General features: G+C 41.4%; 1 protein-coding gene across 2 annotated transcripts in view; it reads left to right on the top strand.

The window, feature by feature from the left end:
- Grin2b (glutamate receptor, ionotropic, N-methyl D-aspartate 2B) overlaps positions 1-27,131 on the top strand; it is a 421,074-nt gene that overhangs the window by 220,597 nt on the left and 173,346 nt on the right. For both annotated transcript variants that reach the window (XM_005378985.1, XM_005378984.2), the window contains exon 5: positions 2,535-3,133. In XM_005378985.1, coding sequence (XP_005379042.1) covers positions 2,535-3,133 — 599 coding nt within the window. The remainder of the gene's footprint in view (positions 1-2,534; positions 3,134-27,131) is intronic.

Genomic DNA, 27,131 nt, shown 5'->3' with positions numbered 1-27,131 from the left:
CTCATGGATAATATTTCCCATTGGAGAATGACCCAAATTCCCTTAGCTAAAAGTAATAGCAGGAAAAGCAAATAGATATTTCTTTAAAGCAATACCTATTCAAAGTGAGTTGTTCTGCCACTGGACTTCCTTTCTTGTTTCTGTGGTTCTGTATGAGCCCATGATAATTCTTGAAAGAATTAATCTTTATTGTCTCATATTCCCACTTATTTTAGTCCTTTTGGGCTGCTTGAATGGAATACTATAAGTTAGGTAGCTCACAAAAATTGTAAATTTATTTTTCACAGTTATAGAGGTTGGGAAGTCTATGACCAAGGTGTCAGAGAATTTGGTGGCTGGCAAAGGATTACTCTGTGGCTCATAGGTGGCCCTTTCTGTGTCCACAAAAGGTAGTGAGGTCAAGGCAACACTTTGGGCCTTTTATTATTAAGCAAAGGGCACTAATCCTATTCATGAAGGCTCCACCTTCATATCCTAATCACTTCCCATAGAAAACCACTGCTTAACAACATAACCTTAAGAGCTAGAATTTCAACGTATAAATTTAGTGGAAACCCAAAAATTTAGATCATAATTCCACCATACCATAAAGACAGGTCTGAAGAACAGTTCTTGTGTTGTAGGAGAAGTCCGTGAAGAGGTGTTTATCCTTTTTTTTTTTTTTTCTTTTTGGTTTTTTTCTGGTAGCTGATTTTTTTTTTTTTTTTTTTTTTTGGTTTTTTTCTGGTAAGAGGTGTTTATCCTGATCAAGGCTTAGAATGAGCACACATGGTATAATTTATCATGAATTAATTTCTTTCCCATTACCCATCCATTCTTTTTTTTGTTTGTTTGTTTGTTTTTCTCCGGTACCGGGAACCGAACTCACAACCTTGCGCTTGCCAGGCAGGCGCTTTTGCCGCTGAGCTAAATCCCCAGCCCTACCCACCCATTCTGGGGTCCCAGCCTCCCTACTTTTCTGAATTCCATGATAGTTTGAAGCTTCTTTTCAACTGTGTGTTCTAGCCATAGGGAGCCAGGACCAGCACTACTTTGCCCTTAGTAGAAAGAGTTACCCCAAATAACTGTGCATCTACTCTTTAGTAGCCTGTTGAAATGTGAAATGATCAAACCATAAAGGCAAACATAACTCTGGCACGGCCAAGGGGCTGCAGCTTGCCTTGCGGAATCAGGGGCTTTCACACCTGCTGGATGTTTCCCACCTGGTAATTTTCTTGAATAGTGGCTGCCCAAGAAATACTCAGCAATTTCTCAGCTATACAACAATATGTTCCCAAGCCAAGAAATCACTATATAATTTTGTCTAAATGCCCAGTTTCCTGGTCTCTTGTCACTGTATTTTGGAGCTTTAGCTGAGGGATAAAAAGGAACTGCCCCTTGGAGAGAGACACAATTTTATTAGCTTGGATTGTTATACAATGGAAATGAATCATTGGATAAGAGATGTAGGCACAGATCAAGAAAAGAGATGCCATTACCCAGGAGGAAATCAGGGGGAAATGGACTGAGAGAGAAAGACAAGGCTGAGAGGGTGTTCATTTTGCAGCTCAGATTCTTGCAGCTATAAGGTGGAGATAAAATACAGGGCTTGACATTTTAGAATGGCAGGTGAAATGCAGCTTAAAATTGGCGGGGGGGGCACTTTAAATGGCTTCTCCCTTCACAGGAAGGAAAAAACAGGAGATGCTCAAAATCACCAGAAGGGTGAATGCGTGATGCACAATCCAATCCAAGACCTGTGACATTATATGGGCAAAAGACAAAGAACAATCCTCTCTGTTTCTTTGGAATAAAGAAACATATATGTACTTAAATACCAGGAATTTTAACATGTAGCTTAGATATACTGTTTGAGCCTCATTCTAACTTGCATATCTTATTATCAGAGTAAAAGTGACAGAATAAATAGTGATATTAATTAATGGCTGTACATTTACATGTACTTCCTGGTGTTCAAACCTAGTGTCACCCATTTCCTGGGCCAGTAAACCTAAACCATCTTCACAGATAGTCCTAAGGACAGATTGGTGCATTTTAGATTATTTACACTGGTAATGAATGATCCACATCTGCCATCAAGATATCCCAAAACTCTTGAAAGATGGAAAATGTGCATGTGTGGGTCTGCGTGGGTATGTGCGTATGTTTCACTCCTCTGATAACAAAGCCTATATGGAGCTAGCATGAGCCTGTTAGAGTCTTGATTCTATTTTATATGACTCGCTTTTCTGTATACATAGTATCATATTTGATTTCAAGGCATTGTCCTAGGATCTCAGACAAGGGGAATATAAACCTCTGTTGATTTTGTCTGAATTCTAGGAGATTCCTTTAGAAAGAAAGTTATAAATGTTTGGATTTCAGGTTTTTAAAATGCATTTTATTGAAAACTAAAATATTTGTAGGTCTTATATGAAAAGGTAAATAATGGACACAAACCTTTATATTCAACTGATTCAAAAACTGTACTATCAATTTTGGTTTGATTTCTCTCTCTCTTTCTTTTTTTTTTTTTTACACCCTTACTGTTCTAGGATGAATCTTCTATGTTCTTCCAGTTTGGCCCATCAATTGAACAGCAAGCTTCCGTAATGCTCAACATCATGGAAGAATACGACTGGTACATCTTTTCTATTGTCACCACCTATTTCCCTGGCTACCAGGACTTTGTAAACAAGATCCGCAGCACCATAGAGAATAGCTTCGTGGGCTGGGAGCTAGAGGAAGTCCTCTTACTGGACATGTCCCTGGATGATGGAGATTCTAAAATCCAGAACCAGCTCAAGAAACTTCAAAGCCCCATTATTCTTCTTTATTGTACCAAGGAAGAAGCCACCTACATCTTTGAAGTGGCTAACTCAGTAGGGCTGACTGGCTATGGCTACACATGGATTGTGCCTAGTCTGGTGGCAGGGGATACGGATACGGTGCCCTCAGAGTTCCCTACTGGCCTCATCTCTGTATCATATGATGAATGGGACTATGGCCTCCCTGCCAGAGTGAGAGACGGGATTGCAATAATCACCACCGCTGCTTCTGACATGCTGTCTGAGCACAGCTTCATCCCGGAGCCCAAGAGCAGTTGTTATAACACCCATGAGAAGAGAATCTACCAGTCAAATATGCTCAATAGGTGAGTGTGGAGCAGGGAGCATGTGGTGGTGGAGACCAGGGGACCACTTTACAGACTAGGGTTGGGGACTCAGAAATTGTGAAGAGCCTCTCAGGAAGGCGGCTGATGGAGGGATGGCCTTGGGCATGGCAGTTAGTCGTGATGCTGGGAGTGTTACAGATCCAGACCTCGCTGTCCTGTGTTCCTGTTCTACACAACTCCCACTTACTAAGTGCTTACTGTGTGGTCCATATTACTCTAAGTATTTTGCATGACTGACTTCATTTATTCCTCAAAAACCTCTGTTAGTTGGTTTCAACTTTGCAATATAAGAGAATAAGGCTGTAAGTGTAAATTGTTTACAGCGTTTTTATAAGTGAGTGGATCTGTCTGGAGTTGCACCCGGGCTTCTTTGATCCGTGAGCCCTTCGTCATTAAGAGAGATGTACTAGACTTAAAGACGAGAAGTGACACGTCCTCCTCCTTCTGGAATGTTGCTGCACTGGGAAAGAATGGAGAATAGGTTACATAGACCTGTTAACCTATGAAAAGTGTTTTCCCTTAAAGTAACAGACTTTGTTTTTATCTCCTTTGCTTATAGATTCTATGTCTTTAAGAGTAAGACTATTGCTCTTAGTTTGGTTTGGTTAGCAAAACTTCTTACAGCTCAGCCAGGGTCGGAGTGCATCCTGGTAGAGGTATTAATTGACTGTGTGGGGTAGAAAATCCCACACTGTGTTTTTATGGTTCTATTATTTGTAGAAAACTGCTATGCAGGCACATTGTAAAAACTGAAAACAAAATAGAATGCAAAGAAGAAAATTAAAATGACCTTAAATCCAACTAATCACAAATAATCGTTACTGAAATAAGTGGTGAATATCTTTCTAGACACCTTGCTGTGTACATATAGCATATCTATACTGATCTCAATCTAAAATTTCACATAAATGGAAATACCTGCTGTTCAATACCTGACTTTCTTTTACTCAACAATATGCTCTGGGCATTCATTTTAATTTTATTTTGAACTATATTAGACATGAAGAAAACTACTCACAAAAACAGTACATATCCAGTTACCCTATACCTAGCTTCAGAAATAAACTATTAGGAAAGTGTGCTCTGGGAATATTAAAACACATTTGGTAGAGGTTTCAGTGGGTGCCTGCTTATATGTTTTAACTTCTGCAGGGAGCTGGACCACAGTCTGTAGACCCAGCTCTTAATTTAAGGTTGAAACTAAAAGCAGTTTTAACGTGGCTGTCTAAGTGATCCAGTCCTAATACTCTTCTACCTTGCGCTTTCTGCTCTTCCACAACTCCCAGCTGTCACCCCTTATTTGATGCAGATTCTGTGGATTTTCCTTCTTCCTGTCCAGTAGTTCTGTCTCAGGCTCCTTAGCATACTCCTCTTTTTTTTACACACCCCTTAAATCCTTAAATATTGGTGCTTCTCAAGGTTCGCTCTGATACCTTCTTCATATCATTTTCAAGGGTATAATTAATACCTATATATTCCTTAAGTTGACATCTCTGGCCAGACTCCCTTCTTGGGACCTCAAGTTTGTATTGTTAAGTATGAGTAGATATGTTCCCTTTGGTGCCATCGGTTCTCAGAACTTAGCATATCTAAAGCTGAACTGTTCAACCCTTCTCCCAAGACTTTTCTACTGTCTCCTAGCCAAATACACACTGCCTCCAATGACATCCTGTTACCAGGTTGCCTGATACAAAAATTTCCAAGATGTCCTTGATTCTGTATCCCTGGCACCTCATAATCAGCCATATCATTTTATATGGATTTTAGTCTCTCAGTTCCTCTGGAATGCTTTGGCTTGTTTTCATTTCCCCTGCCCTATCTAACCCAGTCCATCTCTCCCTAACCTGCATTGCTGCAGGGCCTCTTAAATTATCTCCCTGCACTCAGTTCTGCTTCTTTTCAATCTGCACTGCAGCCAGAATGATCTAAAATGAAAATGTGATTTCATCATTTGCCTGCTTAATACCTTTTCATTGTTCCTATCATAAAGGCCAAGCTCCTTAACATAGTTAATAAAGTCTTCCACAGCATGGGCCCTGCTTGCCTTTCCAAAATTGCCTGGTGCTAGTCTCTCGCTTGAATATCATCTTCCTGCAGTATTGAACTCACTTTAGTTTTCTGAAGATACTGCATTCTCTCTCGCTTCCAGCTTTTCCCTTTGTCTGTCTTGAGCATGCTCCCCAGCACACCCCTTCTCACTACTAGATCCATGCAGGTGGTCCTTTACCCAGCGCATGCTGTTCCTCCCCAGGCTTCAGTCTTGGCATCACTTCTAATGAAGTCTTTGCTGAGCCTTGGACTAACATTAGCCTGTTATACGCCTTCAATGCATCTTGTACTTTTCCAATAAAACCGCTCCTCGAATGATAATTTTGTGCTGTATTATGTCCCTTCCTTGCAAGTTCTGGGATAGCAGTGGCCTTCCTACCTTTCTCATTTCTCTGTCCTCATTCCCAGCACAGTGTGTGGCACAGAGAAGTGGATAAATGATACTCTCCGAGATCAGTGCACACCTGCTCCACGGAACAGACCTTTAAAAACTTACAGCTGCATCAGTTCTGTAGATGCCTGCTTTCTCCCATGGTTGTTAGTGTTAAATTCAAATCTGATTCAGATTATTTCCTCAAATGTTGCTATGTAAAACAAAATCTAGCCATGGAGGAACACTGGGATTAAAATGTCTGCCAAAACAACACGAATCAAGGAACCGTCACCTTAAAGCCCATATACATGGTCCAGGAATACCTTTGTTTATCTTAAAGCATCATTTAAGTCAGCAGCAACCTGCAGGAATCGTTACCATTTTGATCGGAGTACAACATTATCTCTGAAGCCTGGTCTCTAACCATATGCCTCTTTAACCTTTGTTCGCCTTTCTCAGAGGCCTGAGAGGTACTCAGTGGCTCATCAGCAAAGTGCCTCTCTTCAGTCTTCTGCACTCTTCCCATAGAAGTTACTGGCAAGATGGCCACACGTGCCCAGCTCCATTTTCTCAAGTGTAGAACCCAGAAGCAATAAGCAAGAAGCATAGCAGGTTATCCGTCCGTGCCTTAGGCACCAGAGTAAAGGAGAGAGCTAGCCAGAGCAGGAGTCCAGCTTCTTTGGCTTTTTCATCTTACTTCTCCACCAGAAAGGAGATTTGCATTGGAATGTCTCTCCTGTTCTGGTTCTCTGATTTCCTGCGGGCATCTACCTGCCTGCTGGACACCTTCACTTGGATGTGTCCCCTCTCCGTGTGCTGTCCCTGCATTCCTCACTCATGTCCCTTGTCATTTCCTCCTGCCTCTGCCCAGTGCACCTTCCAACGGCTCTGAACTCCAATCCTTAGCTTCTAGTGGGGATTTCTAGTACATTATTTTCTCAGGACACAGAAGGACTTTGGGTTATGAGTGGGGGTACCTCTTCAAATGCAAAGATGTCATCACTGCCACTACACTCTGGGGACATCTGTGGAATTCAATTGGACACCCTCCCTTCCAGCTCCTTCTACTTCTTTTCCTCTGAAATCAGACTCTTTCCTCTTCAGATCTCTGGGCTCGCTAGGGTCACTCTTTTAAATAACAAACCAAGCAACCACACCATTTAGCCACAGCAGGGAATCTTTGCAGATAAAATTGCTGCAAATGGTTAGCTGTTTTATGAGGAAGACTTCCTTGTCATCTCTCAGCAACAGCGGAGGGAGGAAGGCTCCTTCAGAGATTTTTAGAAGCCCACTAACCACAGGAGACAGAAAGAATGTGGAATCAGGAAAAAGACTTCTCCTCTCATTATATGGCGAGGTAGGACTCATTTCTACTGACCAAACTGTGGCTTTCTTGCCATATCTGGGCAGTTCATAAGTCCAGATTTTGGGGATAAAGGTAAGAGGCTATATGATACCCTTGAATCTCAAAGACAGACCATATTAAAGTGATTCACTTTTAGTAACTAAAGGAAGATTTTTTTTTGCATATTGCATATACGCGTCCTGAGAGGACCTTTAAAATGCACTGCTTCAGATCACTATCAACTGAAGATTATTTATGAAGTAGTAATCCAAATTCCTTACTGATAACTTTTTAACTCCTTGAAGCTTGGCCAGCTGGAGACCTAGTGATTATTTCCAGATAAGCTCAAAATTCTCTGCAGAAAGCACTTTACAGCAATTGCACAAAAAGTGCAGGTCAGTTACATTTGAATTTCAGATAAGCAGTGAATATTTTTTAATGTAAGTCCATCCCAAATATGGAACGAGACATACTGATACAAAAAAACCCCTTTTTAAAATCTGAAATTTAAATTTAATAGAGCTATTGCCTTTTTACTTGCTAAATCTGACAACTCTAGTTTGTATATTAATAAGTAATTTTCTGTTGGAAGTTTGTTGCATTCATTTATGCCTTATTAGTAAACACAGTAAAATGCCCTACCATAGCGCAGGGCATGCTGAGAGAGATTTATTCCAACTGGGAACCTTATTTGATTGAGAGAGCTGCAGAATTTTTTATGCCATATACCTCAAAGTGAAAGATCATCTTTGTTCCTGGGAAAAATCTAAAAACCTCCTGCTACCAGATGATCTAAAAATGTTTCTAGAGTGGTCAGGTCAGATGTCCAAGTCCATCCTGATGCTCCTGAATGAAGGAGGCAGTGTTGGCTATTAGCAGGCACGTGTCTATATTTTTCCTTTATCACTTCTCTGGGAAGCAGCTAATGGTTATTTTCCTTCTCAGTGTGCTCGTTCATACTCTGATAGTCTGTTTCCGTCCCGCAATGATGGCACACCTGCCATGTACTTCTGGGTTCCTTTTCTGTCCTGAGAACCCAGCGCGGCTGCTCTGCACACAGAGCTACTTATGGAAGTTGTAGGAAGAGCGGATGCTATTTGAAATAGATGGGTCTTAATATAGGCATCCTCTTATGAATCTTGCCTAATTATTTTTCCTCAGTGTCCTCAGTTTTCCTACCCAGCATTTGTTTTGCACCCTCCCCCCACATTCTTCCTTCCCAGTGAAAGTCGCCAGGTCAAAAGGCTGGAACCCTCCTCCTGGCCTAGCTATTGAGGGATAAAGGTTGGAGAGTGGCTTTGAATAGGTTATGTGAAGAAAGGTGCTTGGCTGGGTTCTTAGTAGCAGAGCTGGGATGAACGTGATCTTTCTGCAACCTTGAGGCCGATTCTGTCCTCAGAACCATTGTGTTAGCTGGATGGTCCCCATGGGATGCCCACTTGACTCATTTGGCCTGGAAAGTGCTGAGAGGTTAAAAAATAAACGAAGAATTGAGTCACTTAGTTTTTAGACACCATGGGCAAGAGCTACATGGTCATTATGCATCTTTCAGTTGTTATTAAATGCTCATTGAGTGCCAAGCATAGGCAGATTTATGGTAAGGCACATATGCATAATAGGCATGCATAACTTAATCTCATTAAGTGCGAACCAGTTAAAAGGTTACTCAAATGCACAGTTACAAGCAGAACATTGGGTATAGTTGCCCTTCACTATGGTAAAGCAATGCCCTGGAATCTAAGAAGGCTAAATTTTCATACAGAATATTTTGTAAAACAAGACATACTTGTTCAGGCAGGAAGGAAGAAACTTTATCTGCTCAGGACATACACATTGGGACAAATGACAAATCCAACAACTATCCTAAAAGATACTTTTAATGTTTAGAATGCAACCATAATAAAGCAGGCCTTCACTGTTTGTGGAAGAATGATTTCATATAAGGTTTATTTGAACTCTTGTTTCCTCTAGTCTTTTGTACTCCTCTTTCAGTAAGTGATCATTGCTATTTTTTTCCTACACTCAAACTTCTGATAGGCATTCACTAATGTTTAGTACTGAGACCCCTACATAATTCCATCCTTGATTGCTGTTTAATACTATGGCTGACTAGTAAGATTTAAGTTTATCCATGACATAGTGTCTTGGTTACTTTTCTCTCGTTGCTGAGACAAAATACCCAACACCCAAAATGAAGGAAGGAAAGGTATATTTAGCTTACAGTTTGTGGAGGTTTTAGTCCATACTTGGCTGGCTCTGAGGCAGAAGGTAGCAAAGCAACAAGAGCAAAGGGGGGAATGGCAGCTGAACAGCAAAGCAGCCAGAGCAAAACGGAGGAATGGCGGCAAGCAGCTTTTTTCTTGCCTTACTTTGTAAACAGGCTACCCCCACCTAAGGGGCATGTAGCTCTCACATAATCTCCATGCCTTCCTCTTCCACAGGCTCAGGATGTATACAAAATAAGCACCCTGGCTTCCTGCTGAGTTACTTAGCCAAATTTTTAGACTCCCCAAGTTGACACAATGTATCAACCATAACACATAGCTTGTGCTCCTTCTTTCTTCTCCTCTTTACCTTGTCCTCCTCTCCTTTCCCGACCCCTTTTCATGTCTCTAGCTTCCTGATATGACGGTTTGTGATTGGAGCAGAGGCCAGATAAAGAAAGAGCAAGTGGGGGAAGGGCTCCATCTCTCTGTGGGCAGCAGAGTGTGCATCTGGGAGGGGGGGAACACAGAGGTACATTGTCTGTAGGAAGGAATGGGATGCTCTCAAAGAGGAAAGAAGCAACATCAGAAAAGGGCAGACAGAGCTCATTTGGAGGAAAAGATTCTGCCTCAGAAAGGATGTGGGTTGGTGGCCATGGTGTGGGTTAACAAAGGATCATCCAGTATGCATTCACATCAACCACAGTTGTCAGCCAGGTGGCGAAAGTTATGAACTACAGCACTGGTTGCCTTTTTGAAGACTTACCGCATGTCTGGTGTTGTGTTGTCATCTAATTTGATTGTTGCAAAAGTCCTGATATAAATGTCCTCAGGAGACACACCCTGACCACGCTGTTTCAGAGGTCACCTTGTCCTTTCCATCCTCCCAAGCTCTCTGTGTGCCCTCTCCTGCTTTTTCTCTGTGACACTTACCTGACATACCATATGTATTTTTAAATGTTTTGTTGCCTTTTTTCTCTCTGTCGAATTCAAACTCCATAACAAGAGGGTTTTTTAAGTTGTGTTCCAAGCACGGTGTCTGATAAGTAGGTACTTGATATATATTCAGTGGATAAAAGCATGAGTGAAAAGATAGGAAGCGCTGTTCTCATTTTATGTTTTAGGACCTAGAGGTCCAGGTCCCCCAGCTCCAGCTATGTGATGATAAGGTTAGCATCCTCTCTGCACTGGGGTTCTGGATTTCAGCCCCTAACTGTGCAGCTCACTGATGAAGCTTCAGAGGAGTCTCACCCTCCCTAAGAGTCAGAACACTGGGATCCAGAGAGTCCTCAGTGCTCATTTAAACCAGTGCTTTCACTCTGCACCTTCTTAGTGAATAGACAGTGGGATGAGGGATCACGCGTATGTGAAAACGCAAGCTCAGGATCACTCGTCTGTCAGAGCCAGGCAGGCACTGGCCTCAAGTGTCCTGATGGCAGTGGCAGTGCTTGCCCTTAGAGCACACTGCCTCTCAACTACTGACCATGTCCTCAGAACGGCTGGCAAGCAGCTGTGTGTCTGCTTAACCTTTGCCCTGGCCTGGCAACGTCCCCACAACTTCTGCTGTCTTGGTTCTTACCCAGACAAAGGTGCAAATTCACAGTTGATGGGAATCAAAGCTGGTATTATTTAGGAATTGAGTGGGAGTCATTTCTCCATCTGCTCTCTCTTCCCACTAGAGGATAAAGGCTGGCTGAGTGGGGGTAAGGAGGGAGGCGAGCTGCCAGAAAGCTAGAATGCTATCATTTATGCTAACAGGCATGGGCTGAAGCCTCAGGAAGGGCTGGACCACAGCTAGCCAATGTCAGCTCAACAAGCATAGACCTCTGGAGGGCAGAGATGTTTGGGTAGCTTTTGCATCTATGTAAGATCCTGCACATGTTTTAAATAGATAATAGTTGGAGACCTTCTCTGTGCCTCTTCTCCACTGGCCCTTTCAGGGGATGCATAGGTGGTCATGTCCTAGAAAACATTCCCCAGGACTTGATGTGGCAAATGAAGATTTGGAAGGAGTGGGGCACTCAGGATGACTGCTGAGACATTTGAAGTGGCACTGCAGATGGGACCTGGGTAGAAGCCAGGGGAGGGTGAAGACAGGAGCTGGGGATGAGGAACCTCCTCTGCCCTTTCCGGGTTTTATTGGTGGTGAGTCCTCTTCCTGGAGGGTCTCAGGTGGGGGAGGGGGAGAGCTCAGCCAGACTGGCACCAGTGCCCTAGCTGGTTTGGCTGGTCACACGTGAAGGAACTGCCGCTGACAGATTAGAGCATCCTGCTGCTCAAATCTGTTCCCTCTTGTCCAGCTTCCAGCAGCAGCAGCCGGCCGGGGGCTGCCTACAGCCTGCCTCACTGCTCAGGCTGCTTCTTTTCCTCATTCATTACTGCTTCACACCCACCCCCTTTCTTTCTTTATTCTTTTCCATCCCTACAGGGTGTTCTGTTCATTGATCTTTTGCTGCCCCTCTCTTCTTCTAGCTGGCTTCCATTTAAAGGTTTTAAAGTTTTTCCTGCCTTGGGCTTTCTATGCATATAAGTGACCGTATGTGTAATTCTTGCACGCACACACCCAGATTCACGTGTGCATGTATTACACTTGCAGACAGCACCTGTGTTTGTATGTACACTTACATATGTCACATAAAGTGGAACATTATTGAGAAAACTGTTTAAAACACTTTCTATGTTACATTTCCCCAGTTCTTTCTATGGCTGAGGCTGTTCAGGTGTTTACATGGGAATGATTGAATACAGGATAGAAGCTGGGATGAACCCTTTAAAACTGATTGCCTGGAATTGGCTTGGATGAAGATCAAGGTATTTCCTTCCAGTCTAATTTTAGCTTTTAAGTCTTGATGGCTATAAAGGTGGTCAGTGAATAACCTTAGCCCGTGTATTATTTGAATTTAGTAGTCAAGTGGCTGTACATATTTCTGAGTAATCATAGCTGTCTTCTTTTTCTAAATGAAAGTTCTTCCTTAACAAAGCAACAAAAGTAGTTATGGAAGACACTCTCACAATACCATATCCATTCTAAACAGTCCTTTCCACAGTTCCCTGAAAGAAATTGCAGCTGGAACCCAGATGAGGTTATGTGTCAAGATACATTTAATGTTGAGCAGAAAACCTGATGGTGGAAAACTTCAAGTTGTTCATTACTATGGCTCACATGATGATAATAAAAGTGAGCATTTCATACAGATGATCTTCATGCATATGATCTCACTCAATCATGAAAACAAATCTCAGAGGGCTTTTTTTTTCTTTCCACTGCATGGATAAGTTGTGGACATCAATAGAGAAAATGCAGATACTTGCTTTCTTTTCATTTTCCCAGCGGTATTTCCACACACACTCACTTACAAGTTCTGTTCTTATTTAAACAAAAGCTTACCAGGGACTTTTATTTAGACATGAATAGCACAATAGAAAGCTATTGTAATATAGTTAATTATTATTCTGGTGTTACAAATGCATAAAATTTCCCTAATTATTGTCCAAGTAGATAAAAAGGCATGTAAGTGTGGAGTGAGTGTGTGAGCACATGTGTGGGTGTGTATTATAGACCGTGACTAAAAATACTGATTCCGAGGCTATGAAGGGTCATTATTCCCATTCTTCTATTACCACATGTCACATGTAGTCACATATAGACCTTAGCTTTTACCTAGGGAAAGGTCACACATTCAACTACCTGATCTTCCTGGAACATCACCCACAGTGAAGAAAGCAGAAAACAAGATACACAAGCATATTTAGGGTGGTCTGCCCAAAGCTGGTGTGATCCCTGAATGATTCTTGGGCTCAGATTCCTTCCAGCTTTCTACTCTTTTATTCTTGGGTGTGGTTTTCATCTCTATACCCAAAATGGATGCTGGAACTCCAGTTTCAAGCAGGAAATTGGTATTAGAAAGGGGAAAGGCCAAATCTCTCATCTTAAGGCAATTCCCCAGCAGTGCTACACTTTGATTCTAGCCCATTGGTCAGGAATCAGTCAGTGACCACTGCTAGCTGTAAGGGAAACTCAGAAGCTTAGCTTATTTCTTAACCTTGGCAATAATATTCCCAGTTTTTTTAAAAAACAGAGTTCTGTTCACTCAGGGGATCATCCAGCCATAGTTTTGGTAAGGAATAAGCACTTTCTAATGTACATATTGGATTTCTCAGAAAACAATAGCTTAGAAATAACAAAATGGTGATGGAAATCAGGTAGACAGGCTGACAGTATTAATAAATGACAATTAAAATGGAAAGAGGTGGAAATGTCAGAAAAACCCAGTAGAAGACTTTGAAAAGCACAGTGCTAGAAGACCATTTGGGCAAAAACTGTCATATACTCCCAGAAAGTGTAAACTCCTTTAAAGAATCCTTGTATGGCAAAATAGCATAGTCATTGTTAAATCATCAATAAAAGCTTAAATTGTATTGATTATCTTTGGTTTAAGAACCCAGAGAACTCTATAATACCTTTTGAAATATTCCACTAAAAGGCTTCCTATAGTAATAATAAAAAAGGCCGTGGTACTTGAAAATACTAAGCTTCAGCAATTTAGAATGCTTATTTTAATAAAGGTTGTTGAGTGACTACTATATGCCAAATGCTTTGTATAGCACCATTCATTTTAAAAGTCCTGGAGAAGGGTATTACAACTCCATTTTTCAGATAAAGAAACTGAGATCCAGAAAATTTAAATCATTTGTGTACTTGACTTGCAGATGAAGTTGGGTTTCCAACTCAAATCTGTATGAAGTTCAGCTGAATTCTGCCCCACACTGCCCACCCTTAGAACTGTCTCCTGTGCTAAAGAGGCACAGTCAATTAAGCGTGCCTCTGATGTGCATGACCACATTGTTATACACAGGAAAGAGTGGTTTTGTAATAAACAGTTTCCTTTCTTGGGTTGTCTGCTAAATTATTGTCCTAAAGACTACAGCATGTTAAGCTCAGAGGCAGCCTGGAAGAGCAACCAGTGTACATACACACATTCAGGATGTCCACACCATGCTGCTAATCTCTCACTAACTGTGGCTTTCTCTGATTTTCCTGATGTGTTCCCTTTACCATTGGAAAGGGTGATTTTTTTTTTTTTTGCTCTCCTATTCCTATATATTATGATGTCCTTTTCCCATATGTGGAAAAACAGATGTAGTTCTCTCATATCTGAAAGTCATGGAACCAAAGTAGATGTGGACTTTCTGTTCTAAAATCTTCTGAGGGTTAGTGAGGTTACAGGCACACTGAAAAATCCTGTCAGGGACATGTGATAAAACAAAACAAGACCTTGGCCTCTGTCATGATTTACAAATGTCCTCCAGGGCCACTCTTCCATTTTGACAGGTTAGATAAATTTGGATTTGTTTAAGGCCTGTACTCAGCCAGAGATCGGAGAAAAAAAGTGTTGCTAGGAATGAAAGAAATGTGAGTTCTGGGGACCGCTTTTCTGTACCTCGCAAAATTACATCCACTCTCAGTTCTCTTGGTGACACGTTCAGTAGATGTTTGAGCTCCCTGTTATGTACTGAGCCCTGTGTGGGATGCCAGGGATACTGGACAATATACAATACCTATTTGATTGGCCTCACCGGAAATAGGGCATCTGCAGAAAGCCTGTATTAATTTGCAAGTTTGGACTTATTGTTCTTGAAACATGAAGTGAGTTGTCTAAGAGGATGATGGCATAAGCTTCAGGAACAAACATGAGAATTTTAGAATATGGTGGTTAAACCAAGCCTGGGGACACGTACCTGTGATCCTAGCACTCTGGAGACTAAAGCAGGAGGATCGAAAGTTGGATCCCAGTCTGGGCAACTCAGCAAGATCTTGTGTCAAAATAAAAAAATTAAAAGGGCTGGAAATATAGCTCAGTGGAAAGGCTGTTGAGTTCAGTTCCCAGTACCAAAAAAAAAAAAAAAAAAAAAAAAAGTTGGCTAAAACTATGAAGCATTTACTGGTACTTCTGACAGAAGACCAGAAAGAATAATTTCTGATTGAGGCAAAGAGAGTGGAGTTGAGGAAGAGGAAAGAACCATCCTCTTATTGTCGATTCTAGTTTATTCTTTGATTTCATTGTCACTGATTGTTAGCCCCCTGCAAACTCAAAACTTCGTGAAAGAATGTTCTTCCGAGATACAGCAGAATTCCCAACCCCACGCACGCACGCACTCGGTGTGCTCACTCTCCACAAGTTTAAAAATAGGAGCCCTGGGGTTGCCATGACTCCCAGTGCTACTCAGCAGCCTTAGTCTTCCCTTTGATGTGATTTCGCTTCGGAACACGATTTAATGAGAGTCTGGCTCAGAGCGGCCTCTAGCGGCGCAATCCATTGGGATGTGCTTCCTTCCCGGAACTTTCGGCCTGATTCCAAAATAACCCACCTAAACTAGATTGAACACTTGAGTTCTGAGGACCATTCTCCAAATGATCAGCTTTTTACAGCCTGTTTCTCATTGGCCCTGCTCTATAAGCCACTTGGTACCTACTATGTGCATTAAGCCAAGGGGACAGCTCAGGTGCTCCCGTCTCAAGGGCAGAGGTGACTCCTGCCCCACAAATGTTTGGAAAACAGTATGGGTCAGTAGGAGAGACTGGGTGATGATAACAGTGATCACTGAAGTAGCTAGATGAAATCCTTTTTTTCTATAATCATCAAAAGTTCACATTTTTTGTTTTCCGACGTCTTTCACAATGTTACCTGGTAATGGCTCACAGCCTCGGGGAAATACTGACCTGCTGGCTTCTTTCAAGCTACCATCGCTGCTTTCCAGTTCTCTGTGCTTTGAGTTCCTGCGTGACTGCTCCTCAGTCCTGGCTGCATGTTGGAGTCTCCAGGGAAGCTTTAGCACGCTGGACAGAGACCCTAAGGCCCCACCCAGCACACATTCAGATTTAGTTGGCCGGGAAGCGGGTGAGGGCTGAGAGAGGACATGGATGTATATCAAAAGCTCCTTACCTGAGTCTAAAGGGTGGCCAGGGGTTGCAAATCGCTGTTCTCAACTCTGATACCCGATGTGTGGCCTCAACCAACAGACCAGGATTAAAGGCAGTGACACCATTCACATAAATTTAAACTCAGTGCTCGTGAAAGTGTTCCTCCCATCCGTTCTCTTCTGCTGACCAGTTTAAAAATTGCAATCCCTCTAAGTACTATGAACTTCCGGTTCAGAAAGGGTGTAGGAAATGAACATTTCATCAGCGCTGATTGTCTTACAGGCAGGTGGTTATGCTTTCCTCATATGGTTTTTACCTCCTTCTGACACCTCTGTGTCTATTTTACACAGAGATGAGTTTCTATCACTAAAACTGGCAACATGAGCATAAAGAAACTGACTTTCAATGGCATTTCACTTCCCCTGTACATAGATTACAAACCCAAAAGAAATGGAACTTTAAAGCTTCCAATTTAATGTGTGTGTTGGCTTTGATAAGAAATTGATGCTTTAGTAAATTTTGGAGCACACAAGTGGTTTTAAAGTGAAAGTTATTAGTGCTAGAAAATGATGTTCTTTGTATTACTACACTGTTATTATGTTTAATGGAATTGCTCCCCAAAGTGCTGCAGGATGAAAGGGAAAACAGTGTTTAGAATGAGGGAGAAACAGGGGTGAAGGCGAGGTAAGTAAGTAAATGGTGGGCTGTCTTTATCTTACACCTCTTCTCGTGGAGATCGGGCAGGTCCTCTTTCGGGAGCCAGACGAGTTGAATCGGCCTTGGTAATGCCCTGGAGGGGGTTTCTAGGTGCTTTTATAATGCATGACATTTTTACATTTCTGACTTGGCCTAGTCTTGGCAACGTCAGCTGTGAGCGAGCAAGGCTAAGGGACAGATTTGGAACTGTACTAAGGAATACAATTAAGGAATATTGTTTTTTCCAGAATAGGGAATGCAATCTATCTGATTAAAGACTTAGGAAACTTTATGTTTGTCCAAGGGAATAAGGAGAGAAGGAAATGCCATATTATAGTTAAAGTTGCTGATTTGTGGGAGAGAAACATGGCAGAGCCCCCAGGCATACTTGCCGAGGAGGTGGTTATTAGGTCACTGTTGTCGCTGCTTTAAGCAGTCTTCCACCCACCTTGCCATTTTCCCCGCATACAGTACATCGCGGAAGTGCCTGGATGAACAGGCAGCATTTTGCATCAAATCTTTAAGGCCATCAGATTTTGGTTTTATGGAATGAGCAGCAGGGAAAGAATCCAGAACAGTTGTTCTCTCCCAAGCTCCAGATTCCGCGTAAGATTTCTGGCATCCTTTACCAGTAGCATGAGAAGAGGGAAGAATTAATCACCCTTAAGTAACATTTATTAATTGCATATTCTTCTCTTGGGCTCACCCAGGCATTGCTTGTGTCTCATATTCTAATATTGAGCTAGCTCGTCAGGATTTGACTGAAAATATCTTGCACAGGCCTTCACCCTTATTTGACATGTGCCCAAGGACTGATGCTGTAATCAGAATTATGCATTGATCCACTTGTTTGTAAGTAGGTAGAGGTTTTTCTGGATTCACAACAGGGACATACAAGGCAATCCTGAGTTCTGCACTAGAGGTTAAGGATGGTTGAATGGGTACCTGCTGCTTACTAATAACCAGAATGACAGGTACACTACACCCTGAAACAATTATGAACCTGGGAATTTTAATGGCCAGAAGCCTGTGGTCATTCTTAATGTTGCTTATTCTGTAGAGGAGTTCCTTTTACCTTGATGGCATTATTTTCACCTTGCCTGAAGTGATGTCAGCCTCACCACATCCTGGCCAGTCTGTGATATTGTTCTGAGAGTCAGTCAGGTTGGAGAAGAGGTACAAGAGTTAATCTGAGCAGAACATTTCACCGTGTGGGCCACCATACTTGCACACTGAGTCAAAGGGGTGACCTAGAAATGCCATCTGCCCTCCTGAAGGAGCAGAGGGAACATCTAAGAATTGTGTGGTCACTTGCTGTTTCTTTTCTTTCCTTTCTGTGGGAAATGATAGTTATGTGCTGCAGTGTGAGGGCAAGCTAAGAAATGCTTCTTTTTCTATTGCCAAGGTACAATTGAGATGTGGAAAAGACACCCAGTACTGCACTGGATTCCAGATTTGAGATCTTTTGGGTCTTGTGTAAAGGACACACATGCTAAGTCTGTCAGTCTGTCACTCCTGTCAGTGACACGTGCTTCAGAGTGAGGTTATATTTTTCCAAAAAAAGAGAGAATTCTATGTCTTCCATTCCTTCTGAGCTCTGGGAAAGGATCCTACTTCTCCATACTTGATTGCACCAGCTGTCATTCTGGTTATTAGTAAGCAGCAGGAAAATATGCCTGTAAAAAACCAGAAATTAACAGGAGGCCAAGGGATGGGACATATCTGTGGGGAAATAGACACTCCAGAAGGGGATAAGATCTGGGCCTCAGTGCTGAGCCCACGCTGACACTGTCCCAGAACATGCCCTGGGTCCAGCCCACACTGGCCCATTCTAATGAGACCAAGACACTGCTGGGGAAGGCGTAGCCTGGTGGTAGGAGAGTAGGTTGCCTTGACATGGCAGCATTGTGCCACAAGGGAAAGGAAACTTTGCTTTTGTGAATTTATTTGAATGATTGAAAAGGTTGTGTCTTTGAAGGGATGCACCTTCAAAATTCCACGAACATTCTGCTTTCTTGCACAAAGGACTAGGAACCAAGGCCTGATCAGACATCAGTTCCAAAAGCCCCAGTAAGCACCTTCTAGGAAACTAATGTCTGGTAGTTGCATTAGATGATGAAAATCCCACTCCCTTGGCCCTGTGCTTTTCTAGGCAGAGGCAATGTCGCTGCAGACTTCAGAGTGGCTAAAGTAGTCTTTCTCAAATCAAGTTGGATACGGGGAAGAAATTGCAGCCTGTGCCTTCAGTATGCTACAAATAATGAAGAATTTGTTATGCTGAGCTGAAAACATTTTCTCACAAATCTCAGATGGCTTCTTTTAATTTACCAGCTGAGTTCAACTCTCCTTAAAAAAGCACACTTGAATATTGAGGCCTATTCCTCATGACTGGGCTTAATTTATTTAACTGCCACTGTCTTAAAACTCCCCTGGCAAGCATACGGTCCTGAGTTTGATTCCCAGTACAAAAAAAAAAATGCAAGAACTTCTTAGTCCCCATCTTATACCCACATGCACACTTGTGATGTCCCCACATCAAATAACGTGGCTGAGCACTCTTTTTTTTTTTTTACAAAATAACAGCAACATGGACAAAAACAAAACAAGGCAAAAACAATAAAAATGATACAGGGCTTCAAAACAAAATGATAGGAACCAACAGTGGCTGTTATATTACATATTGTTACCTTCAGTGAAGTTGCTCAGATTACCAGATGTAAGAATGCAAGCTTGATCAAACCATTAAGGAGAATAAAAAATAATAAAGAAACATTAGAAATGATACAGAGCTTCACTGGACAAGATGGTAGGGATTCACCAGTGATTCTTATGTTTGCATAGTGTCTTCAAATTAATTATTCAGATTTCCAGATATAAGCTTGCAAAATTGGTCAAAAAATGTAAGTGTTAACTGTTCCTTTCAATAAACCATTGCACATCAGAAGTACAATTATTCCAGCTATCCTTCTGTGTATATATGAATATATATGTATATTTTTTTCCCTTCCTTCTTTCTTTCTTTTTCTCCTTTCCCTCATTCCAGTTGTTCCTTCCTTTAAGCTGTTTCTTTCCCTTTCACAATATCTATTGTACATTTTAGATTTTGTTTACTCTTTCAGGTTCTTACAGTAGGGAAGAAATACGATGTCTATACATGTGAGTCTGCTTTATTTCACTTATGAGTATGGTCTTTAGTTGTATCCATTTACTTATAAAAGCCTCAAGTTTATCTTTTTTATAGCTGAATAATACTCCATTGTATAAAAATACCACATCTTTTTTATCCACTCCAGTTGATGAGTATTTGGGTTGTTTCCAAGATTTAGCTATGACAAATTGTGCCATTATAAACATGGGTGCACATATATCGCTGTGGTATGATGTTTTTAATTCTGGGAAAATACCCAGCAGGGGAATAGCTGGATTAAGTGGAACCTCTAATCCTAGTTTTGTGAGGAATCTCCAGACTGATTTCCACAGTGGTTTCACCAATCTACACTTCCACCATACTTATCTGGCTGACCACTCTTTAAACAAGAGAATCCCTTACCACTCCTCATGTTTTCACAAGCTATTTTTCATCAGTTCCTGGGGAAGGACACAGATGTCCTTTAAGATCTCACTCGGGTGTCACCTCCTCTATGAAACCTTTTCTGACACTACTTGCCAGACTTCCTCAGCACTCCTTTCGTGCTCCCACAGACCTTTGTTCATACCTGGGTTGTAGCACTTAGATGTGCAAATGGCTCAAATTAAAAATATATCCGGGAATGTCTAAGGCTTGGAACATCTTATTCATTTTTGTAGCTACTCTGGAACTCAGTGCATAGTAGATACAGACGTTTTCTATTGAATGAAAAATGTGAATGTATCGATAAAGACGTGAAAAATAGGGTTTGTGTGTGGAGTGAGTAGCCGGTCAATCTTTTAAAGATTAAACATGCTATCTTTCCTGTGTGAAGGTGATTTTAAGACTCTATGGCAAAAAAGGTTGGTTGTGAGCAAATTCTCAGCATTGACTTTATGCGTGTTGAGTGTTCACATGGTCTTACAATTTACAGTTAACAGTGAGTATTTGGAAGTGATTCCTCACTGCTTTTCATTCATTTTGTAAATACAGACGGTCAGACTTCCAGCGCTCCTGCACAATGCTTCTATGTTCGGTCATTCTTTCTTCTTCACTTCCACAATCAGTGCCCTCATTAGATTTTGATACCAAGCTACTCTGGATTCCGATCACAAAAATCGTTTTACTCACTATCACTTTTACATTTTTCAAATATCGTTTGGTTCATTTTACTCAGATGATTAAGGACCTCCAGAGACATCATTTAACAGATTGAAACCTCGCATGGCAATCATCCTCTTTGGATACCATCAACCTGATCTCAAATTGTTTTCCATAAAAGACTCTTCTAGGCACATTTCCCTCTTTATTTACCATCCAGACAAAGTAGTTTGTTGAAAGAGCTCTCTGCTGGGATGTAGGAGAGCATAGCACTCTTCCCAGGGTTGCCACTGATTGGCTGAGTTATCTTGGGCAGGCAAGTCGTTTACTCATTTTCAGACTTTGACTTTACCTTTCAGATTTGGTAGACTTTATTTGTCAGATAATGACAGGAGAGATGCTTGATTGGAAAGAAGGAATTGAAAAGATCTATGGCCTATTTTGCTTGTGATTCTGAACTTCTTTGATTCTTTGATTATGTAAAGGACTGAACTTCAGTTTCCTTCCAAACCTATGAGCAATGAAAAGTTTTAAATAGGTCTGAATCCAGAACCTCAGCCTCATTCATGCCACACCATTAAACTGCAGCCCACCACACACTGGGGGAGATGAAGATTAAGGTATTCTGTGTACGTCTGCCTCTTGCATGGGTATATACAACACCAGGCACAATTTTCTTTGGATTGGTTTTAGTTTTTCATTCAGCCAAGCTTTTGTTTCACTTGATAAAGAAAAATAAATGGGCTAGATTTGATTTTCTTTGATTGAAAAGATTTATTTTATATTCTTCCTGCCTCAGTGAACACTAACATGCAGTTATTCACAGTCTAGTTACCCAATTCTGAGCTGTTTGAATCCTTGAGTCTGCTTTCCTTTCCTTGAGACTAATTTTTTTGTGATAGCTGTGACTTTTTAAGAAACACCACCGCAGGGTGACACGGGGTGAAGGTCAGGAGGTGGAGCTCAAATCACATTATGTCAACTTCTTTCATCTGCTAGGTTCTTCTAATCAAAGTGTTCAGCACGCTGAAGCTTAGATTTTTATGATAGACTCCCATGAATGTCCTCCACCACTTTTCTCTATCTCACACGGTGGGAGGAGTGGCAGTTATCCATCCAGGTGTTATAGCTATCCATCGGTTTGATTGTTTCCTTTCCTTCATTCCCTTCAGGTCTTTGTCACTATCTCATCACTGACACCCACAACATAAAGGAGGAGAGATGTATTTTGGCTTCCTCATACAGTTCTGGCTCCAAGGCAGAAATGGCATGGGGAAGGGACTCAGGGAGGAAAGCTACTTTCACACCATGCTGGCCAAGACTCAGAGAGAGGAGGAAGGACCCAGGGAGGGAGATAGACCCCTCCAGGTCATATCCTCAATGACTCACCTCTTCCAATCAGAACCCTCCTCCTACCATCACCCTTAGCTATGGTTTCATCAGTGGAATAATCTACCCATGAGTATAATGCCCCATGATCTAATCACCTTTCACACCCCAGAGAATTTGGGGGGATGATTTAGACAAAAACTATAACATTTCCCTTAATTTTCTAATATTACTAATTCTACAGCAAAATAGATCTCAGATATGTCCACCTCTTTCCATTTTCCTTATGGTTCTTGTTAAATTTTAGGCATGTGTCTTCTCTGACTGGACTGTGAGCCCCATGTTGGCAGGGTATATCTGTTGCATTTTAGTGCAAAGAGCTTTAACTGCCTCAGAGAAAGCATCATATATATTTGTTGCATGAATGAACTAACTTCAGTTTTTGTTAAACCATGCACTGACTGATCTACGGACTTGATGTCCTTTGGGATTTGGGGTTGTCTGTTATTTACCACTTTGTACCAGGTTCTGTTCTTAGATTCTCTACATTTCCAGCAAATAGTGCAGTAACTACTTTGTGCACAGAGCTGTATTCAGTAGGAAGAATAGCATCACAGGAAAGACATGATCTCATTTCCTTCAGGAGTTGAGTGTAGATCAAGAAATAAAACCTGCCTATACAACTGTGTTGGATAAAAGTAAAAGATAGAATACAATTAAGTGCTTCTTGTGGGTAGTACAGTTAATATGCTATGGGAGAGATGTATAGTCTGTGCAGACTGAAGTTACAGCCTTGAAACATCTTGGAGAAATTGGAGGCAGTGGCAGTTGACCTAGACCTTGAACAATATGAAATATAGAGGTCTGGGGGAAGGTGATATTTCTCCATGTGAGAATAATAGCATGAACAAAGATTTGGACTTGAAATGTTATGCTAAGTCATCATGGGAAGGTTATATTGGGATCAAGTTACCTGAATAGAACTGTAGACAGTAGAGGGGTGTAAGTACTTGGGTTACAATGGGACAAAGTGGTTCTTTTCAAAAGTAGCATACTATAGTTGGAAGGCTACCATGTTGGGACCTTAATTGCATGACCTTAATCAAGTCATTTGCTCTCTCCAGATCTCAGTTTTTCACAAAAGAATATTGTAAAGAGCACACATCAGTATAAAATGGGAATATATCAGCTTTAATTATTATATATTATGATTCTGTAAAAACTTTAAATAGAAACCATGAACACATTTTTCTTCCCTAAAATCCTCATTATGAGAAATCACCTATTTAGGTTTTGAATTCCTGGCTTGGGATAAATGACTGTCACTACTTTTTTTTTGGGGGGGGGGTACCAGGAATCGAACTCAGGACCTTGCTCTTGCCAGGCAGACACTTGTGCTGCTGAGCTACATCCCCAGCCTGAGTGTCACTATGTCTTGGTTACTTTTCTCTCATTGCTGGGAGAAAATATCTGACTTCCAAAATGAAGGAAGGAAAGGTTTATTTTGCTTACAGTTTGTGGAGGTTTCAGTCCGTATTTGGCAGATTATAAGGCAGAGTGGCACATGGCAGAGGGCTACAGCTCATGGTGGCAGAACACAGCAAAGCAACAACACAAAAGCCAGGAATGGCCTCAAGCACCCTTTTCCTCTCCCTTACATATGCAAACTATCCACCCCAGGGTGAGTTGTAGCTCTCACACCCATAATCAATCTACTCTAAAAGCCTGCCCCATGGCAGCATGAGGCTTTGAGGGGACACCCAGACACAAACCATAACACACTACTAACTAGTAGGTCATGGAGAACACTAGAGACCAGATTAATGGCATTTAACTTTATTCTGCGTGGTAACCATAGAAAATACTTGATGAAATGATTATTTTTAAGAACATTGATCTTATACCACTCAAGACAGTGCAGCAAGAATAAACCAAAATGGGGAGGCAAGTCAGCCTCTTAAAAATACCACAAATGTGAAGTGACAGGGGCCAGAATTTTGGTGCCCGCAGGGATAACAAGAGAATTTTGCAGGCTATTCTATAGGATCTGGTAGTGCCTTATGTGGATAGGGATAAGACAGGGGCTAAAATAATCAATGCTGGTTTTCAGTTGTACCCTTGAAAAGACAGTGGTGGTCCAGTGGATTGAGAAGTTGAAATGGGAGCTTGCTTTTCCAGATGTGTTGAATCCTGAGTGGAGGCTGGGCATGTTAGTAAAGGATCTCTTGAAGTGCCAACAGCTGTGTGGTCTAGAATGTGAATCTGCAGATTTGAAATTCACCAGCACAGACTTCACCCAAGAGTCAGGGGCCTAGCTGAGAAGAGATGAATTTTCTCAAAAGAGTATATGGAGGAAAGGAAAGTGTGAATTGGTCTGATCCTTGAACGTGCATGATAGCTGGAGGGAAGGAGGAGGCACAGTATTCAGTGACGGTCATAGCTCTGGTAGAGACAGGAAATAGGATTGTGGCAGCAGCTACATCCCAGACACAGGGATTTGTACTAATAAAGAGATAGAGTCAGTAATGTCCAATATGATAGAGCATACAGGCATTTTGGGGTCACATGTATCCTTTATTTCTTCTCCTTTATACAATTACCTACCATTAATCAGGAATTGGTCATCTAGAATTTCTTTGTTATTCAAGTCAGTTGCTCAAGTTATGATCAGTTATTATTTTTTTAAAAGCATAGGGAAGAACTAAAAGGAATTGAAGGATTCTAACCACCACCACTCCCACGTCCCCCATACCAAGTGAAGAGAAAGTTGGTGGGGAAGAAAAGTAGTACTGATGACTGGCTATAATGAGATCAGGAGGTTTTTGAAGAGAATTTTAAGCCAGAGGGATTTCTCAACCTCCTGCTCCTGTGCTTACTAGCTGAGTGCTTGTGATCAGTCACCTAACCTTTCTGAGCTTATGTCTTTGTCTATAAAATCAAAGGTAACACTAAAAACTTCCTGTTTCTGTGCCAGCAAAGTGAAAATAAATGCAAAATGATTAGCAGAGGGCCTGCTAAGAGAGTACTCATAAAGCACAGTCATTTTTTATTATTATCTAATTTTGCATGTTTTATTAGACTACCCCTGTTTATATTGACACTAATAACTTAGAATCAAATGAAAAATTTTATTTAGAATGTATAATCATTAAAGATGATGTGTTCCTCATCTTCCAAGACAAATGAGCATCTTTCATGATAGTTTTGCAAGACACATATTTATATGAAATCGAGACAATTAGCTATGTCTGAATTTTTCATGCCCCTCGATCCCGGCAGTGAAATAGCATATCTATAAGGATCACTGGAGAAGGGGCCTGGGAATGCCTCATGGTGGAGGAATAAAATCATTGAAAACTCTTACTTTGAAGCATTTCACTGATGTTGGAATCATACTGAAAGCAGAAAAAAAAAGGTGTATCTCTCTCTGAGCAAAGATGCATGTGCTGACAATTTAGATTTTTGCCCGGGGAGGCTGGCATTTTGCTTCTGGGGGTGGTTCTTATGTTTCCAACCGTGTTCCCACTGCATACCATGTTCTCTCCTCCTCGCTCTTCTCCTCCCACCCCCCTCCCCATATGTCTTCCTCTTTGCCTCACCCACCCTACTCCTAGTTTCTTTCTGTGTCTCTCTTCACTTCAGGTTATTTCACTTCAGCAGCAGAATCAGTCCTGTCACCAAACAGAGTATTACTTTCCCCAAACTCATTCTCCACCCCTTCAGCTATTTCTTTTCTGGAAGTTACTGAATGAGCAAGAGATCTGGGCAATACATCCGTGTATTCTGTTGTACTCCTGTCCTTCCTTTTCCTCTTGGAATTCACCTGGTACCCATCTCCCTCTACCTTCCTCATCATCCTCTCTAGTGCTCTTTCTTCCCTCCACCCCAAGACTTTGCGTCTATGAATAAGTTTCTCCCAGCCTAAGAATTATCTGGCTTTGAAAATCTTCAACATTATCCAAATGTAGGACAGGCACATAACCACACAAGAATTAGAGGGACCAACAGAGGAAAGGACTACCCTGAGAATGAGTTCGGACATAGCGAATGATGACCCGAGCAGGCACGTCCCACTGTAGAAATGGTGGTGAATGATTTGGGAGGAGGTATTGTGTTATGTAGCTTGATCCCCATGGACCATACCACCTTACCCCCCCAAGCCAGAATGAATATGAGGTTTTTATTAACATGTTTTGCTTCCTTTTTTGAGCAAAAGTAGCTATGTGAAATAAAGGACAGAACAACAACAATAAAAACTCTTCATCTGTTTTAGATTTAAGTATAGCTCTGATTTCATCCCTTACTCAGAAGGAGACACAGCATCTTGGCTGAGAATACCATTGTATTATATTGTGCAACTTGTTTGAGAAGACACATGTGTACATAGAGGGTTTTACTGCTGAATGTTGAGGAGAGGCAGGGGTTTTTCAATAAACAGCAGGACATAAGTAGAAACCAGTTCTGTGCAAAGAGAAGTCTAGAAAGGGAGTTAATAGGTAAGAAAATGATTCTCCAATTGGCAGGGTTATATGAGTTTTCTGATACAAGTTACACAGCTTATGGTGACTTAATAATATGGGCAATAGCATATCCTATTCCATCTGTGCATCCATCTATTTGTTCAATTTTTATTGAGCACAGGCTTTGTTCATAGCTAGTACTAGGTGCTATGGTAGATCTACCAAATTTCCACCTGGCTCCTACCACTAAAGAGGCCTCAAAACTGAAGTACACGTGGGGAATGTATAACTTGGCTTTTCTTTTCTCTGGCCCTTTTCTCTACACTTCCTCTCTTCCAGGCTTTGAAAACATCTTGAAGCCAAAAACTATA

This window comes from Chinchilla lanigera, unplaced genomic scaffold (genome assembly GCF_000276665.1).
Source record: "Chinchilla lanigera isolate Chin_1 unplaced genomic scaffold, ChiLan1.0 scaffold00012, whole genome shotgun sequence".
Taxonomy (NCBI): Eukaryota; Metazoa; Chordata; class Mammalia; order Rodentia; family Chinchillidae; genus Chinchilla; species Chinchilla lanigera.
The sequence above is the reverse complement of the archived record's forward strand: the minus strand, read 5'-3'. Positions and strand labels throughout refer to the sequence as shown.